Below are 19,760 nucleotides of genomic sequence, written 5' to 3' on the forward strand. Positions count from 1 at the left end.
CTAAGTGCTGGGGATACAAATACAACCAAAAAAGAGAGACCATCCCTGTCCTCAAAAAGCCTACATTTTAAAGGGGAAAACAAGAAGACCACATTTTTTCTTTTTTGGCTAGGCAATAGGGTTAAGTGACTTGCCCAGGGTCAAGGTCCAGCTAGTAAGTGTTATGTGTCTGAGGTCAGATTTGAACTCTGGACCTCCTGAGTTTAAGGCAAGTGCTCTATCCACTGCACCACCTAGCTGCCCCAAGAAAACTGCATTTTAATGGAGGAAGACAACACACAAAAGGGAATTGTAAAGGGCTGGAGGGTGGAAAAGGTACTCAGCGTTGGGCCTGTCTCCTTCACAAAATGGAGGCTCCAAGAGGTACTAACCAATGGAAGAAGGGCCTTACAGAGAGATATCCCGTGGTGAGCGGAATATTTTAAGCAGGTTCCAAGAAAACTTGATCTTGGTACCCCTCCCAGATTGTTCTTGCTAAGTGTGCACCAAAGCCAAAGTGGACATGTTCCTGGTTTCATTCAGAGATTGAGAGGCCACATTATGCTACCAGAACAGGTCATTCCTTTCTGAGGCAAGGGAAATCTGGCCTTGTGTGTGTATGCTTATCCACTTGTGGTTGTGTTGGTGTAGGGAAATTTTAATGAGGAAATGCCCTCTACCAAGGTAGATCAGTACTTGCTCTGTGACTTGTGGTCTTCAAGAGTAGCCCAGGGTTACCCTTATTTACTTATTTATTTATTTGTTTGTTTGTTTGTTTGTGTATTCATTCATTCATTTACTTACTTACTTATGTATTTATTTATTTAACTGAGAGGTTAAATAACTTGTCCAGGATCACCCAGTCAATATGTGTGTGTATGTGTGTGTGTGTGTGTGTGTGCATGTATGTGTATGTATGTATATGTATGTATATGTATATGTATATGTATATGTATATGTATATGTATATGTATATGTATATGTATATGTATATGTATATGTATATATGCATATATATAGGCAGGACTTGAACCCCAGGCCTCCTGGTGCTCTTCTATACCAGAATGCCTCTTTATATGTGCTGTTACGACCAATGATAGAATTCTTCATTTCTTCCCTAGAAGGATAAAGAGAAAAGCCAACTGTATATTAAGCCAAGTCGTTATGTGGATCCTTTCACCATGGTGACTCTGGGCTGGCCAGATTACAACAAGAGTCTGAACTTTGTGTGGTCATGTGGTAGGTACAGAGCCATACCTACAATTTTGGCACCTAGGACAAGTGGCATAAACTATACCATGTAATCAAATTTTAAATACAAATTCAATGGCGGTACAAGGGATGATCTTGAAACACCACCATATGAGGAAGAGACAAAAACCAGGAACACACCAAGGACACTGGAGGTTGTTGCTAGAGAAGAGGAGTAACAAAATGGAGCTGATCTAGAGAGGAACTCTCCTGGTGTGTAACCACTCAGGGGAGAAAGCATGCCATCTGGTAGATTATTATTTTTACTAATTATTCTTGCTCACTAGGAGCTAAGCTCAATTGTTTCAATGCTGCTGAAGGATTACAAGTACTATTGGCACTCTCTACATATTAGTATCCTGAGGAACAGCCCCAACTGCTCCCACAAAATCAGTTATGGCTCGAGGGAGGTTCATTCAAGAGTGTAGCTTGATTCTTACTGGCCACCCTCAGAGCCTCAAGCCTTCTCCCATCTGGACCAGATCCCACCTATGTACAGAAGAACCATCTTTCCCAGACCTTGTTTTGGGCACTTCCTTCTCAAAAGCTATAGTATCACTGATTGCCTCTTTATTCACATAACAATTCCTGCTTAATGGGCCTCTGGAGTTTCCTCTGACTAGTTGTTTTTGTTCAGTCTTGTCAGACTCTTAGTGACTCTGTGGACCATATTGGTCATGGGGTTTTCTAGATAAAGATACTGGGATGGCTTGCCATTTCCCTCTCTAGTGTATTGAAGCAAACGGAGGTTAGGTGACTTGCCAAGGGTCACCCAGGTAGTAAATGTTTAAGGCCAGATTGGAACTCAGGTCTTCCTGACTTCAGGCCCAGCACTCTATCCATTGAGCCACCCAACTGCCTCCTCTGACTAGACTCCATTTTTATTTTCTAAGATCTCTTGCAGTTCTCTTAATTCTAGCCTGTAACCTGTTTCATTTGATTCAATTTAACAAATATTTATTAAATACCTATGAGTTGGCTATAGAAAGATAAAAATTAGAAATAATCTGGCCCTCAAGGTATTTTGTTGTTGTTCAGCCATTTTCAGTTGTATCTAACTCTTCATGATCTCATTTGGGGTTTTCTTAGAAGAGATAATGGAGTGGTTTACCATTTCCTTTTCCAGCTTATTTTATAGATTAGGAAACTGAGGCAAACAGGGTTAAGTGACTTGCACAGGACCACACAGCCATTAAGTGTCTGAGGCCATATTTGAACTCAGAAAAATGAATCTATCTTGCTCCAGGCCCAAGGCTGGAACTCTATCCACTGTGCCACCTACCTGCCTCTCAAGGTATTTACATTCTTATTAACTCAGGCTCCAAATGATGCCTACTTCTCTTTATATCTGTATCTCAACTCTGGCCTTTTTCTAACTTGGATTGCCCTCCTACCTAGATTCACGGAGAGTTTGGAGCTCAGAGAATTCTTGGAATATGGAATACCAGACAGAGCTGATTGTTCAGTCATTTTTCAGTCATATCTGACTCTTCCTGGACCCATTTGGGGTTTCCTTAGCAAAGATACTGGAGTAGTTTGCCATTTCCTTCTCCAGATCATTTTACGGATGAGGAAACTGAGGCAAATAGGATGAAGTGACTCACCCAGGGTCACACAGCTAGTAATTGTCTGAGGCCAGATTTGAATTTAGGAAGAACTCAGATCTAAGAAAGACTCTAAAACATTTAATGTTAAAGGAAAGACCTTTAGGATATAGATCTTTGGGGCAGCTAGGTGGTACAGTAGATAGAGTTCCAGCCTTGGAGTCAAGAGGACCTGAGTTCAAATCTGGCCTCAGACACTGGACACTTATTAGCTATGTGACCCTGGGCCAGTCACTTAACCCCGATTGCCTCACCAAAAAGCCAAACAAACAAAAGACATAGATCTTCTAATCCAACCCCCTCTCTTTACAGAGGAGAAAATTAGTATGCAGTAGGTAGATTTGATCTCTCTAAGATAACTCAACAATTAGTGGTTTTCACACCCCAGTTTCCTGATTCCCAGCCCAGGGCTCTTTCCATCACCCTTGGCTGCCTTTCCTTGTGCCCAGACTGTACCACTGGAGTGTACTGACTCTTTGTAACTTTGATTACCTTTAGTGTTTGGAAAATACGCACTTCTGGGTAGAAGAATTTTCTGGCTAGTTAAAAGGCAGCTAGAGGTCCAGAAAACTTCATTTTAACTCTTGCTGGAAATTTTTCCAATGTCTACTTCCTATCTAGGAAATTAAAGAAGAGGAAGCATAATTGGGCCTTTCTGTGTGACTGAAGATCTTCGAGAATTGAACATGGCCTGACTAGACACTGTGGAAAGGCTTTAGGGACTAAATTGCACACACTGTGCCTCCTCCTCCCCCAATAAAAATTGAGGACAAGTCAGTGACAAACCAGAGAATGTCCAGTTTTCTCCTTCTCAGAGAGATTCTTGTTTGTTGTCTTGCTAGGGAGGTGCTGGCCTCAGTGGAGGGTATGTGTCCAGCGGCAGCTGCTCTTCACAGACCAAAGGGAGATGCTGATAGAGCCTTCCTGCCTGCCTCCTCCCAACTCTGCTATTACCCTCCTCATTCTGGTACATGGTGTACAGGGAGAAGAGTGGCAAGATGAACAATGCCTATATGTGACAGCAGAGCAGAAGTTGTACCCTCAAATCAGGTCTAATATTTGTTCCTTGAGGGCAAGGGATGCATATCGGTCTTCTTTTGTCTCCTTCCTGCTGATGTATGCACAGGGCCCTGGCCATAGGAGCTCAGTACATATTTGTAAATGGATGAATAAATTAATAATTTCATATAGCCATGATGTAATAATCGTTTTCTGGGAATAAGCTCCATTGGAAGGTCATAGGGGAAGGGAGCAAGCATTTATTAAGCACTATGTTCCAGGCACTGTACTAAATGCTTTACAAATATTATCTCATTTGAACTACCGGGAAGTTCTGTGCTCTGTCACCATCGAAGCTTTAGAGAAAGGGGAGATAGAGGGAGCTTATACCCCCTCTAAGGACTGGTAGGGAAGGTAGGGAGAGAATCAATCAGCAGGCATTTGAGCACCTACTATGGGCCAGGTACTGTGCTAGACAATTAGAATACAAAGACAAATACATTCTATCTGGAGAAAACAAAATAAATAACAGTTACTTATGGGGGGTGTGGGTGGGGGCAGGGAGGGTAGGCAGTAGTAGCTGTGGGAATGTATGCAGAAAATGTATTTGAGTTGTGTATTGAAGGAAGAAAGCTAGGGGATTTAAGAGACAGCTGTGAAAAGGGAGTAGGTTCTCAGCTTGGGGGGGGGAGTGGTAACAGGTGTAAAGGCATGTAGCTGGGAGACAGAGTGTCATGCCAGGACCAAGTTAAAAGGTTGGAAGGAAGTAACAAAAGATGGTGGATTTACTATGAGAGGCCTGAAGGTCTTTATCCAGCCTTTCCTGACTATTCAGTCAAAAAAGTTCATGCAATTTTGGGGATGTGAAAGCTGTCTTCAAATCTTTGAAGGGCTGTCACATGGAACAAAGATACATTAATAAGCAATAATAATAGCTCACATTTATACAGTGCTTTAAGGTATGCAAAGCACTTTACATATGTCAACTCTCATTTGATCCTCATAACAAACAACCTTGGGAGGTAGGTGCTATTATCTCCATTTTACAGATGAGGAAACCAAGGTTAACGGAGCTTAAGTGACTTGCCCAGGCTCCCACTGCTAGTTTCTGAGGCAGGATGTGAATTAGGGTCTCCCTGACTCCAAGGCCATTGCTCTATTAACTTCCATCCAGATGCTTATGAAAGTTCTTCAGTTTGACCCAACAATAGGACAGAATAGTGGGTGGAAATTGAAAAGATGTCAGGAGAAAGAAACGAAACAAAACAAAACTTTCTTTCTAATAATTAAGCTGTCCCAAAGTAGAATGGATTGCTTTGATAGGATGGCCACTTCTTGGGGTAGCTTACAGCAGGGACTCATTAGTGAATGTCTTAGTGAATGGTGACAGTGGGCCTTTTTAACTCTCTTATTTTGTGTTTTTGTGATTTCTCCCTTCTTCCAGTTGTGAAAAGAATTGCAAGCCAGTGAATGTGAGTGAAGAAGTCATGCTGAAGGCCACCTGTGATGACCAAAAGTCTGTGACATACAACTGGTATTTAGATACCTCCTTCCAGGAGAAGGTGAGTCAGTCTTTTAAGTGCATTAAAGTGCTTTAAAAACAGTAATCATGTGCTATGGCCACCCCTTGCATGAAGTTTCAGGGGTAACTTTTCTTCTGGAGTTTAAGTTTCTGAGATGATGTGAAGCCACTGGAGCCTAATTATGGGACTTAGAGCACTGGAGGACCCCAGGGATGTGATCTCTAAGAAAAATGATTTTAAGAGAAAGAACCACTGGTGAGGTTTATGCCACTTTGCCCACTCCCCACCCAAATTCCAAGAACAGACTGTTTTAGATGTGATTGATGAAACTGCTGAGGCCCCAAGCTATAGAAGAGAGACCTAAATCCTGTTCTTAGTATGCAAGTGTCCCAAGGACATTGCAGGTGCTCCAGGTCATTCTGGGAGGGATGGGAAAGACCCTGAGTGGTTTTCTGGGTGGATGGGAGAAAGCCTCCTGTGATCTCCAAGTAGCTGGCCAGGGTCCTGAAGGCCAGGGCCAGGAATTGGGGTTCAGTGATGCAGCCTGAGCTTATCTCTTGGTAGGAGCTAAATCAGAGGGGCCTTGTGGGGACCAGGAACCCTGTACCCTGTACAATTCATGATCTTGGTGCACCAAACAAGGCTCAGGGTCTATAAATGTTTCAGGTGGATCCCCTTCCTGCTGTCTGTGGTCTCAGTGGATTTAGGCCAAGCTCCTTAAAACTGCTACAGGAGAATACCTCCATCTTGTTAATGAATAGCTCCTTCCTGTCTGATCTCCGGGCCTCAGCCACTGGTGCACTTCGAATTAAAGTCACAGGTACGTAGGTATAGGAGAATTTTTTTTTAACTGGACCCGTAATTCATTGGCTTAGGGAAATCTCAGTGAGGAAGTGACCTCTATCCATGTGACTTAGCATCTGCTCTGCAATTTATTGTTTCAGAGAATTGCCTGGAGCCCTGAAAAGTTGATGACTTACCCTGAGTCATATGAATAGTACTTGCTGGCAAGAGGCAAGACTGAACATAGGTTGTCTTGACTCTAAGATAGTTCTTTATCTAGTTTGCCACAATGCCTCTCATAGAAGATAAATATAAATATAAAATATATTTATATATACATATAGTTATCTGTATAGTTATCTATCTATCTGTCTGTCTGTCTGTCTGTCTATCTGTCTATCTATCTAGTTATTCCCAAGAAAGCTCAGAAGTCAGCCCTTCCTTAGATTGGCACTAGGTATTGGAACAGATATTCTAGGTGCAAGAGTGGAGAATTTCATAGGTTCATTAAATTCTATATTTACTCCAGCGTATATGTACTCCCCTTCAAACAATCCCAATATATGAAAATCTGGGTTTTCTACTAATAGCAATGAGAACAACTCATATAGCCCATTAAGATTTTAAAAGTGCTTTCCTCATAAGAATCTTATAAGATTGGTAATATGAGGAAACCAAGTCTCAGAGCAGTTAAGAGTCAGGTAACAGCTATGGAGTTAAACTAAATAATAAGAACATTAGGTTTTGAAGTCAGAGAACCTTTGTTCACATTTTAATTCTGTCTCTTACTACCTGTGTGACCTTGGACAAATCACATAACCTCTGAATCTCAGTTTCTTCATCTGTAAAATGGAGAGGTTGGATTGGATGGCCTCTAAAGTCCTTTCTAGTTCTAGGTTTGTGATCTATGGTCCTAGGTCTCTTCACCCATCATCTATGAAATAAGGGGATTTAACCAGATTAACTCTAATGTCCTTTCCCCCTCTAAATCCTATTATCCTCAGTCATTTGCCTAAAATCTTATAGTTAGTATCACAGGTGGGAGGCCAATACAGGTCTGCTGATTTCAAGTTGGTTACCATTTTACTACACCACATGTCCTCTTAATATAAATTAAGGCATGATGATTTGCTTTACAAAGGATTTCTTTTATTTATTAAACATTTCCCCCAAAAAAACACATCTTTTACATAAAAGAAGAAACATTGATGTAAAACCCTGCTTCACCCCATTAGCAGAGTCTCCTTTAGGAATTCCCATCCTCTCAGCTGTGGCTTGGAGGTCTCTAACCTTTGCCTACCATGGCCTGTTATACATAGCCACCAATGACCCCTCAGAGCCATATTCCTGGTCCAGTTCCACATCTAGACTCCAACATTTATTCCTCCTCTGGCTTCAATCATTTCTATATCCACATCATAACAGGTATATTTCCTTTTAAGCAAACCCAGTTTATAAAAATCTGGGTCTGGGACAGCTAGGTGGCACAGTGGATAGAGCACCAGCCCTGGAGTCAGGAGGACCTGAGTTCAAATCTGGCCTCAGACACATAACATTTACTAGCTGTGTGACCCTGGGCAAGTCACTTAACCCCAATTGCCTCACCAAAAAAAAAACTGGGTCTACAAAATGAAGATAACAACAACAATAATAACAGCTTGCATTTCTAATTCACTTTAAGGCTTACAGAACCTTGGATAGAGGTAAGTCAGGAGAATAAAACTCCCTTAAGCTAAAGTTGGTGCTTGGGTGAAGCGCATGATAGAAATGGGACCCAGGAAGATGGTTTAAAAAATAATTATACTTCATTTTTACATTCATTTTTACAAATTTTTGAGTTCCCAGTTAGATCCCTTCCTCCAGTCCTTCCCCTACCCATTGAGAAAGTAAGGAATAATGACATCAATTATACATATGAAGTCATGCAAAATATGTTTCCTTATTATAAAAAAAGACAAGAAAATTTAAATAAGTAAAAAAAAGTATGCTTTAGTCTACACTCAGAATTAATTAGTTCTCTCTCTAGATGTAGATAGTGTTTTTCTTTGTGAGTCTTTTGGAATTGTCTTGGATCATTGTATAACTTGTATTTCACAGTTGATCATCACACTATTGCTGTTATTATGTCAATGATCTTCTGGTTCTGCTCACTTCATTCTGCATCAATTCATATAAGTCTTCCCAGGTTTTTCTGAACCCATACCCCTCATCATTTTTTTATAGCTCAATAGTGTTCCATCACAATTATATACCACAACTTGCTCAGTCATTTCCCAATTGATGGGCATTTCCTCAATTTCCAGTTCTTTGCCACCACAAAGAGAACTGATATAAATATTTTTTAACAAATAAATCCGTTTCCCTTTTCTTTGATCTCTTTGAGATACATACCTAGTAGTGGTATTGCTGGATCAAAGGGTATGCATAGTTTGAGAGCCCTTTGGGCCTAATTCCAAAGTGCTCTCCAGAATGGGTTGAACCAGTTCACAGTTCCATCAACAGTGCATAAATGTACCTACTTTTCCACATCCCCTTCAGCATTTGTGATTTACCTTTTCTTCCATGTTAGCCAATATGATAGATGTGAAGTGATACCTCAGAGTTTCAATTTGTGTTTCTCTGGCTATTAGTGATTTAGAGCATTTTTCCACATGACTATTGATAGCTTTGATTTCTTTTTTTAGAAAACTGCTTGTTCATAACTTTTGACCATTCATCATGGGGGAATGGCTCTTATTTTTATAAATTTGGCTCAGTTCTTTATATATTTGAGAAGTAAGGCCTTTATCAGGAAAAACTATAAAAAATTTTCCCACAGTTGTCTGCTTTCTTTCTCATTTTGGCTGCATTGATTTTGTTAGTGCAAACCCTTTTTAATTTCACGTAACCAAAATTATCCATTTTACTTACTGTGATCCTCTCTCTTATTTGGTCATCAACTCTTTCCTTATCTCTAGATCTGACTGCTAATTTTTTCCATGATCTCAGGGAGATTGTTTTAAAGAGTCTCCTCTCTTTGATTTTCAGCAATGACCAAGTGGGCCTATGGAGAACAGACCTACATCGTCAGCACCCTTTATCCTCCCAATGTTCCAGCTTGTTCTATTATTCCAGAGCAGGGGAACATTCTGACAAGCTTTAGGATCTCCTGCAACACGTCTGCAGAACCTGGCTTGCTCATCTATTGTTTCTGCCTGAAACCAGGTAGGATCTAAGGACCTCCCTTTTCTAATGGCTGTCCCATGGAAACTGTCCAGAACTTCCTCTGTCTTTGCAGGAACTAGTGTGCAATTTAGGAACAGATAGAATTGTCCATGGGGAATAAAGTTTTCAATGTCAAGAGTCCCCCATGGTAATCTAGGCTCCTACCTTTCAGCTTACGTTGGAAAGAAGACTTAGCAGGATATCCTTGCACCAGTGAGGGGGAATGTGGCAGAGTAGAATGATCATGGGATTTAGAGTCAGAAAAGCTGGCTTGAAATCTCAGTTTTCTACCTTCTCTTCTACTTGTGTGATATTGGGCAGCACCTCTTAGATTCTTTGTGCATAGGAAATGAAAGGGGTAAACTAGATGAAGTTTACAGGCAGCTAGGTGGTGCAGAGGATAGAGCACTGGGCTTAGAATTAGGAAGACTCATCTTCATAAATTCAAATCTTGCCTCAGACACATACTAGCTGTGTGACCCTGGGCAAGTCACAATGTTGTTTTTCTCAGTTCCTCATCTGTAAAATGAGCTGGAGAAGGAAATGGCAAACCACTCTAGTAACCTTGCCAAAAAACCCCAAAATGGGGTCATGAAGAGTTGGACACAACTGAACAATAACAACAGTTCTAAATCCTATGAAGTTAGAAGGCCTCCTTCTTGTCTCCTTTGTCTACTGAGCTTTCCTTTCCCAGAAGACAGGCTCTCTCACCACCACTAACATAAAGAAAATGGAGAGGCAGAAGAGAGATAGGGAAGGATCTTAGCTTCCCAAGCCCACATCTATTCACCTATACAATATCCAGCCATGGGACTGTGTATGAACAGGAACAAATATGAGATTGGGACTTAGGTCAAGGGTGGTTTCTGTTTTACCCTGGCTATTCATTTCATGGTAACTTTGAGTGGGATTGATGGATTTTGATGAAATCGGGGACCAGTGAAAGTGTAACCACTAGTTATTGGTCTGATGCTAACTGACAATTTAATACTTCTATCAGAGGCTCTTTCTTAATACAAAGGACCTAGTTATACTTTGGGGAAGGAAGGAAATAAACAAACATTTATCAAGTACCTACAATGTGTCAGGCACTGTGCTAAGCACTTTATAAATATGATATCACTTGATCCTCACAACAACCCTGGGAAATAGGTACTATCATAATTCCCATTTTACAGTTGAGGAGCCTAAGGTAAACAGAAGTTAAGTGAATTGCCTAGGGTCAGAGCTAGTAAATGTCTAAGGTTGGATTTGAACCCAGGTCTTTAGTACCCTATTCATTGTGTCACTTATTTTCTAGTTCATTAACCTTGGTCAAGGAGTATCTGTGACCACTACTATCTGGCATTCCCCCAAGGATAGCAGCTAGTGTTATAAGCACTAAAGTTCACAAAGTTAAAATTAATAAAGTTTTATTTACAAATAATAGATGCACTTAGCATGGTGCTTCATACACTTAATGCTTATTGATGATTGACTAGACTCGAAAACTCTTATATCTAAGTATGTGTAGAGTCAAGAGACCTCCCCAAAATAGATGAGGCCAACGTTTGTTCCTCAATGCTTGTGCTCCCTTCCAGGACCCTTTTGTCTGTGTTACATCATTCTTTCCTCAACAACTCTCATTAAGCACCAGCAGTCCCTACTCTATCCTCTGCCTTCTAGGACAACCTTCTTCTTCAGCTCTCCTCCTAATAGCACAGCCTCTTTGCTGACTTCCTCAGCCTCTCCTCTTCCTCTTCTTCTCCTGTTTTCTAGCAAATGGTGCTAATTATTTTCTCCAGGGGACCAACTTTCTAGGTGGCCCATATTAACCCATATTGAGCCGTCACTCTGGAGCCCCTTCCTCACCCAAATAGCTCAAAAACTGCCTTCAGAGGTCAGTTGCCTCTGCGCCTTTAAAAGTCTTTAGATTTCTGGATACCACAGTACCTGCCCTTCCACATCAAATGGGCCCCTTTGGGTACTATGGGAATGATCCCTTCTTTCACTATTCAAATAAGTATGTATCTTTCAACAGTAATGCTGACCTGATACTTTGCATGAAAGCAGTGTGCCTCCTGTCAATGCCACTACCACTCCCACCTCAATATTTGGAGTTTGGAGGAACATCCTCATTCTCTTCCCAAATTGAACTCAGAGGACTTGAGTTCAAACCCTAGCTTCACTCTACACCACTTCTCTGGACCTCTATTTCCTCAACTGAAAACTAGATGTCTGACTCAATGTATCCAAAACAGAACTAGCTTTTCCTCCTAAACCTACCATTTCTGTTGAGGGTATCACCATCCCTCCACTCTCTGAAGTTTTCAACCTTGACATTATTCTTTCTCTCTCCTTCCCATCTCACCCTTCTCTCCTCCTCTCTCTTGCTCCCCATATTTTCCCTCTATCCTCCTCTCCCACACCCCAGTGTTGCCAGATCTTGCCATTTCTACCATGACAATATCTCTGGTATCTGTCCTTTTCTCCCCACTCACACAGCCACCACCTTAGTTTCAATTCTCATCACTTCTAATCTAGATTTTTGAAAGAGACTGTGCTATCAGAAGCAGAACCAGCCTTCTCAAAACAGCACTCCATCTCCAGTCTCTATGTCTTTTCATTCACCTCTGTTTCAGAGAATCCATTACTTTCTCTAAGACTCAGCTCAAGCCCTACCTTCTACATGAAACCTTTCCTTATCCCTCCTGTTGCTAGTGTCATTCCTCTCTAAACTATCATATTCTGTATATGTTTAGATTTATACTATATTCTTCTATTTATTTTGGATAAACTTAGGTATATACATATCATCCTCTCCAATAGAATGTAAGCCCTTTGAGGGCAAGGACTGTTTCATTTTGGTCTTTTTGTCCTAAGTGCCTAATACAGTGCCTGGTACTTGGTAGATAGTTAATAAATGCTTGTTAATGGACAGAAGAGGGACAGCATGGCACAGTGGATAGAGAGCTGGCCTTGGAGTCAGAAAGACCTGAATTCAAGTCTGTGCTTGGAAACATCTTGGCTGTATGATCCTCAGACTATAAATTTCCAAGCAAGTAGTGATCTGCATTACTGTACTACCACGGGTCCAAATGTTAAAATGATACATTTTTAAAAGAAGACAATAGTACAAGATGGGCAGGCATAGATAGGTTGTGATCTGATGGAATACCCGTGTCAATGAGATTACTCTCCTCACCTTTACCTCTTAGGACTAAGGGCCCTCTTTGAATCTTAACTCAAATACCAGTATCCACAAGAAGCCTTCCCTGATTCTTTGGTTACAGTGAAATAGAGGCTTGTTATAAAATGACAATACTTATATCATAGGATCTAGACCGAGAAGGAACATCTATAGTCCAGCCCCCCCCCATTTTTACAAATGGAGAAACTGAAGCCCAGAGAGGTTAAGTGACTTGTCCAAGGTCATACAGGTAGCAAGTGAAAGGCAGGATTTGAACCTGGGTCTTCAGACTCCGAAGCCAATGGTCTTTCCATTGTACCATACTATCTCTTAAGAAAAGAGAAAGAGCCTTACCCTCTTGGCTATTAGAATACCTAACATCTCTTCAAATTCTAATTCTATGAACCCAGTTTGCCTGAAGGTAAGCGAGGCTGGGTTATTCAAATGATCTCTTCTTCCCCACCCAGGATTCTTCTGGGGAAAAATCTGCATAATGGGGTTTGGGTGAGTGGGTAGGGGTGATGGAGACAATGGAATCGACTGCTCCCGGCATAGTTTGCACTAGAGAAAAGAAAATTTTATAGTCATTGGATCATAGATTTAGAGCTGAAAGAAACATGTTTTTAGGGCTAGAAGAGGGCATGGAGTCCAACTTGCTCAATCTACAGATTAAGAACTGAAGACCAAAGAGTTTAAATGATCTGTCCAAGGTCACACAGAGAGTAATGGGAGACTTAGACTGTCCAACAGGCAGTCAGAATCTAAAGCCAATAAATACTCTTTCCATTGTTCCACACTGTCACAAGAAGTTATGGCTTAAGCTCAATCATGGTTGAAGTGACCATCCCTAAAGTTCCTCTCACAGTCACTGCCTCTTGGCAAAAATCCTTTAAAGTCAAAAGCCATGGAAACTTGGGGAACTCTGTGTAATGTCTACAGAAACACTACTGGTTTTCCAGGTTCCTATTACAACATCTCTAAAGGACAGACAGTCAAGCTGCAAGATGATGGCAATACATCTATATAAAATGGATCCTGAGAAAATTTTCCAATGGGTACCACTCAGTTTTTTTGAAAATATTTTATTTTCCATCATGAGGCCTTTGGAGATGTCTTAGATCCTTGCATTGCTGAAAAGGGTTAAGTCTATCAATATTAGTCATCGTACAATGTGGCTATTATTGTGCACAGCATTCTCCTGGTTTTGCTCACTTCACTCAGCATCAGACCATATAAGTCTTTCCAGGTTTTTCTGAAGTCTGTCTGCTTATCATTTCTTACATCCACATCCAAAGAAAGAACTATGGAGTTTGAATGCAGATCGAAGTATACTATTTGCTATTTTTTTTCTTCTGTTGTGTTTTGTTTCCTCTTTCCAGTGGTTCCTCCTATTGGTTCTAATTCTTACAACATCACTAATGTGAAACTATGTGTAATAGGAATGTATATGTATAGCCTATATCAGATTGTGTGCCGTCTTGGGGAGGGAGGGAGGGAGAAAAGGAGGGGGAGAAAAATTTAAAACTCAAAAGCTTATGGAAGTGATTGTTGATAAATCAAAATAAATTAATAAATGATTTTTTTTTACATTTTCTTCCCAATTACATGTACAAGCAATTTTTAACATTCATTTGGTTTTTTTAAGTTTTGAGTTCCAAATTCTATCCCTCTCTCCCTCCTGTCCTCCCCTCTCTGTGTAAAATATTTCTATATTAGTCATTTTGGCACTACTTAGTTTTAATAGATTTTGCTAAAATTTGCTCTGTGGTAAGAGATACTGCAAATTATGACTGCATTCAGGAAAAGTTACCAATTACAAAACCACTCATACTTAAATTTAGTTTAGTTTCTTGCATTATTATTGAATTTGGTGTTTGTGTGGTCTTTATTACGAGTGTTTATGCTTCAATGATCAATAGCGTTTCTTTTGTAGGGCTTATTATCTTTCCAGAACTCTGAGGAAGTTCTTTTCCCTTGACTCTTCATCTTCCTATTTTTAGATTCATGCCTCTATTGTGGTCATGAACCAGAACTCCCATCAGTTTATCTACCACTTGGAGAGAAAGAAAATAACTTTGTTCTGAAGATTTTCATTTCTGTTGCTAATAAGGCTGGAGACATAGTCCATACCCACGTAGCAGTCAAGGTAGGTAATATCCTCTCTTATTCCTTTCCTTCTTTCCTAAAGCTAGAAGGGACCTCATAGGTTAACATCCAATGTCATCATTTTACTTATGAGGAAACTGAGATCCAGAGAGATCAAGTAATTTGCTCAAAGTTATAGTGCTAATAAATAACAGAACTGGGATAGGAATAGGCAATGTGATATAGTGGATAGGGCTTTGGAAGTGGCATCATTAACCTCTCATTCTTGGTTTCCTTATCTTTAAATGAGGTTAATAATTATACCTTCCTCAGAGGGTTGTTACATGGATAAGTTGAGATAACACTTTTGCAAACCTCAAGGAAATACATAAATATGCATTATTATTTTCATTTGTTTGCCTGATTATTAGAGAATTGGGACATAGGATAATAGAGTCAAAACTGGAAGGGACCTAAGGAGCTACTGAATCCACTAGCTTCATTTTACAGATGAGGAAAATGAAACCCCAAGATGATACATGATGAGATAAGAAAGTTAACCCCAAGGAGGTTAATTTTTATGTGGTTATGTACAATTTGTATTCCTACCCTACTTAAGTATCTGTTACATGACCATTTCTCCAGTGGGGCATATGTATCACCCTTATGTGTATGAGTTTCTTATAGATTTTGAAATGTCAGCTCTTTTTATGCTATATTAACTGCATATTTGCTGCAAATATTCTTTCCAATGCCAATATTTCTTAGCGTGGAATTTCTTTGGCCCTTGCATTCTTTGCTGCTTTTCATATATTTTTTTTCACTCACCCCATACTAAACTTGCTATGGCCTGACCTTGTTTTCTAGAAGAGATCTCACAACTTAGGGCTCTGGAATCTGTCCATGTAGTCCTGCAGGCCAGCCTACTTTCTCAGCCTCTCCCAATCTTGATTTCTCCTATTCAGGTAGAACAAGAAGACACAATCAAGGGAAACCAGATACTCCATGAACTGTCTGAGAAGATAAGCAGCGTACCAATAGGAAAGAACAGCAGCATGGCGCTTATCCAGTTGTCTAAGTCAATGTCCTCCGTCTTGAATCTCGGGGGCCAGGATGAAGGCTCCCCTCCATCTCTGAGAGCCAGCTCTGCACAGGAGGTTCTTGATGTGCTTTCTCTTTTGTATTGTGGAAAAGACCAGCCCTTGGATCAGCAAGCCTCTGGCCTGTTGGGGAGGGGTTAGGCATTAGAGATGTCTCATCATGGCCATGAAGAAGTTGTTGATGATAAAGTCATAGGACTAAAGCTGAAAGGGCCTTACAGATCATCTAGTCAACCCTCCAGTTCCTCATTTGATACCAGTACAATGCCTAACACAATAGACATTTAATAGATCCTTTTTCACTTATTTATTCATTCATTCACTTAACCCCCTGTTTTACAGATGACAACACTGAAACCCATGGAGGTGGTGTAATTTGTCCAAGGTCACACAGGTAGAGCGAAGCAAAGCAGGAATTTAAACCCAGATCTTCTGCCCCTATGATCCTTCACATCCATGACATTTCCTTGTCCTTTTAGTCCCTTCAATAGAGCATCATAGACTTAGAGAGGGAAGGGACCTTAGAGGCTGCCTATTTCAAGGCCATCATTTTGTAAATGAAGAAAATGATGCCTGGGGAAATTAAGTACTTGCCCAGGATTCCAGCAATAGGAAGTGGCAGAGGTATAACCCAATTCTCTTTCCACTGAATGAATCATTGCTGTCTTCAAGTTAAATTTTGGAGTTATTTTCTTGATTTTCCCCCCTTAGGATCCTCTCTTCTACCTAGGGTTGTAAGATACACGCCCAAGCCCATGTCCTCAGGCATTAGGGGTCCCTGAATGTCCTAGGCACCTCCTGACGTAGCAGTGCCAGGGAAGCTGTGGGTCCCCTTGTAGACTCTGGCAGCAGGGACTCTGCAACCACACCTGCCAGGATGAGCATGCCCATGTTCTCTCACACTGACCAAAGGGTGGAATAATTGGGGAACTACTGGCCAGATTTGAGTCGTGGGAAGAACCCTGTATTAGGAATCGGCAGGCCCAAGTTCAAGGTCCAGCTCTGACACCAAATCACTTAATTACCTTGATCAAGTCTCTTCCCCTCTCTAGTTTTCAATTTTCTCATTTATAAATTTAAGGGTCTGGACTAAAATGTCTCTCACTCTTGCTCTTTCCCTGCCCCAGTTCTGTATTCAATGTTCTAAAGTCCTTTTGAGTCTGACATTCAGTGGTCTATGTTCCCAGAGGAGTAGAGATCAGGCTATGTGGGTGGCAGGATTGTGGCCTGTATTGGCCAACATCAGCCTATCCTAGCTGTGTCTCAGGCCAGGCCAGGCCTCCAACTACTCTGGATTTTTTGTTTGTTTGTTCTGTTTTTTGCTAGGCAATGGGGTTAAGTGACTTGCCCAGGGTCTAGTAAGGTTAGTAAATTTTAAGTGTCTGAGGCCGTATTTGAATTCAGGTCCTCCTGACTTCAGGGCTGGTGCTTTATCCACTGCACCACCTAGCTGCCTCACCCCAATAATTCTGGAAGGATAGAACGCAGTGTAAAGAGTTAGAAGGGTGATTACAGCCCATTTGGGTTCAACCAGCTCATTTTACAGGGGAGGACACTGAGGTCCACAGGAGGACAAAGACTTTTATTCACTGAGTTAGAGGCAGAGCCAAGGGTAGAGCTTAGGTCTTAGGGCAGCATTCTTTATTTTATATCATGTTGCTCCTCCGTATAGAAGAGATGCTGGAAATACTCTAGGCTCAATTCTCCTCCTCATATTAAAAGACCTTGAGACTCTGAGGGTCTCCTATTTGTCCCCATGCCTGTGAAGGTTGGGTCTTGGAAAGTGAATACCAATTTTACAACTATCTTTGATTTCTACATCCCTACCCAAAGACTGCCATGTCTAAAGAGCAAAGTGTGTGTTTTTAAGTGAAGACAGTGAAAGTAATTGTAATTAAGAGATTTGTGACAGCCTTGGAGGTCAGTAGAAGATCTCTGATGTGGTAAAGGGCCATCGATTCCCAAGCTTTTGCAGAAATAGGCTTAACATGTGATTTTACATTAATTGGTATTAATTAGCATTTATGTACAGTACACCTTAATCAGTTTTTTATCCATCCAGCAAAAATTTACTATTTGTAATTTCCTTCTTCAATCCTAAGGTCAGAGAGCTTATCTTGAGGACCCTGGCTTCTATTCCTGCTGATGAAATGCAGCTGGTTCTAGGGATGGCGGAGGCACTGAAAGATGTCACCTTCCGCCATGAAGAGCTCTCTCCTTTAGCTCAGGTCAGTCACATCCCAACTCCCACCCTGTCCTCTACCCTCTGTGCATGCAAAGACCTTCAGCCTACTTGGGCTAGAAGCCTGAAGTAACGTTTCTCAGCCTCAATTTCCTTATCCATAAAATGAGGGAGTTGAACTCATTGGTGTCTAAAATCCCTTCCGGCTCTAAAACTACTGTCCTGGCATGGTCAGAATTTGATACCATAGCTACTTAAAGTTTCTTTTGTGGTCTTGTGGATCTTATGGCTTTTTTCAATGAAGTTTATATCACCATTCTGTCTAAAAGCAAAAGCCAATAGATTCACAGCTTTGATTCTGTGATTTTGTGAGCAGTTATGGTTCCCTAGGCTTTTTAGGGCAGCCACAGAGTTGTCACAGTGTAATGTGTCTGAAGGAACATAAAACCTGGAGCCCTCAGTTTGAATCTTACGCTTACAAGTGATTCTGTGACGAGTTATCCTCACTGTGCCACAGTTTACTAGTCTGTAGAGTGAAGATGATAACTCTTTCACTGTCTTCTATTCAGGGTTGTAAGGCTTACTCCAAGCCCATGTCCTCAGGCATTAGGGGTGTCTGAATGTTCTGGGTCCTCTCCTGACTCAGCAATGCCTGAGAAGCTGTGAACGCAGACAGAAACTATTTTGTAAACCTGTTAAGTGCTTGTTGATGTCACTTTCTTGATGCAAATTGGGTTTTCTCCTGGTTTTATCTTTGTAGTGAGTGAGACATTGTTTTCAAGTGTTCACCATTTATGATGTTAGGTATCCAAGAGTTTCATATAAGTCAGATCTTTGAGTGATACCTAGGTTCACGTAGCCTAGTAGTTCTCAAAATGTGGTACAGGGACTCCTGGGAATTCCCAAGACCCTTTCAGGGGATCCTTGAGGTCAGAATCATTTTAATAATACTAAGATGTTTTCATTTCTAATATGGTAAACATTGATAAATATAATGAACATAAATGAAAGTTCTTTGGGGGGGGTGGGGATGGATCCTCAATAATTTTTAAGAATGTAAAAGGATCCTGAGATAAAAGAGGTTGAGAACTGCTAATCTAGACCAGTCTAGATCTCAAAATCACCCTGGGAGGTAGGTGCAGTTATTACTCCCATTTTATAGTTTAGGAAACTGAGGCAGACAGAGGTTAAATGACTTGCCTGTGATCACACAGCTAGTAAGTGTCGGAGGCCATATTTAAACTCAGTCATATGCTAGTCATAACAAGCATTTTTCATGCTCAGGGCAAGCAGTATAAAATTGGATTGGGGGGAGTAGAAAGAGACCCTAGGATACAGTAAAGGCATTGAGGGGAATCTGTCCTGGGATGAGGGAATGGGGAGAGGGAGCAGTAAGGGAGAGGAAACTTAATTATTCTTAACTAGGTACTAAGCAGGGAAGCTAGGTGGAGCAATGGATAGAATGCCAGGCCTGGAGTCAGGAACACTCCTTTTCCTGAGTTAAAATCTGGCCTCAGACACTTACTAACCTGGGTGACCCTGGGTGAGTCATTTAACCCTGTTTGCCTCAGTTTCCTCATCTGTAAAATGAACTGGAGAAAGAAATGGCAATCTTTACCAAGAAAACCCTAAATGGGGTCTGAAGAGTCAGACACAACTGAAAACTACTGAAGAAGAAAAGGTACTAAATAATTGTTTCTACCTGCTCAAAGTGTGTTGTTATGGTTATCACCCTCTAAATTTGAGGGCACCCTGGCACAAAGATTCACTTTACCTCACTCTGATTATGGCTTTTCCAAAAGTCTCATTTTACAGAGGAAGAAACTGAGACCCAGAGAGAGAGGAAATTATCTTGGGTGCTGAAATCTCCCTTTCTGGACA

At 41.0% G+C, this 19,760-nt stretch overlaps 1 protein-coding gene across 1 annotated transcript in view; it reads left to right on the top strand.

The window, feature by feature from the left end:
• The first annotated feature begins 3,689 nt into the window (after positions 1–3,689).
• The window catches only part of LOC110212636 (polycystin-1-like protein 2), a 98,380-nt gene continuing 82,309 nt past the window's right edge, over positions 3,690–19,760 (top strand). Inside the window, exons 1-7 of the mRNA XM_020992655.2 lie at positions 3,690–3,884; positions 5,278–5,395; positions 6,023–6,176; positions 9,167–9,343; positions 14,513–14,658; positions 15,563–15,754; positions 17,800–17,925. Coding sequence (XP_020848314.2) covers positions 3,742–3,884; positions 5,278–5,395; positions 6,023–6,176; positions 9,167–9,343; positions 14,513–14,658; positions 15,563–15,754; positions 17,800–17,925 — 1,056 coding nt within the window. The 5' untranslated portion in view covers positions 3,690–3,741. The remainder of the gene's footprint in view (positions 3,885–5,277; positions 5,396–6,022; positions 6,177–9,166; positions 9,344–14,512; positions 14,659–15,562; positions 15,755–17,799; positions 17,926–19,760) is intronic.

This window comes from Phascolarctos cinereus, unplaced genomic scaffold (genome assembly GCF_003287225.1).
Source record: "Phascolarctos cinereus isolate Bilbo 61053 unplaced genomic scaffold, phaCin_HiC Scaffold_2;HRSCAF=192, whole genome shotgun sequence".
Taxonomy (NCBI): Eukaryota; Metazoa; Chordata; class Mammalia; order Diprotodontia; family Phascolarctidae; genus Phascolarctos; species Phascolarctos cinereus.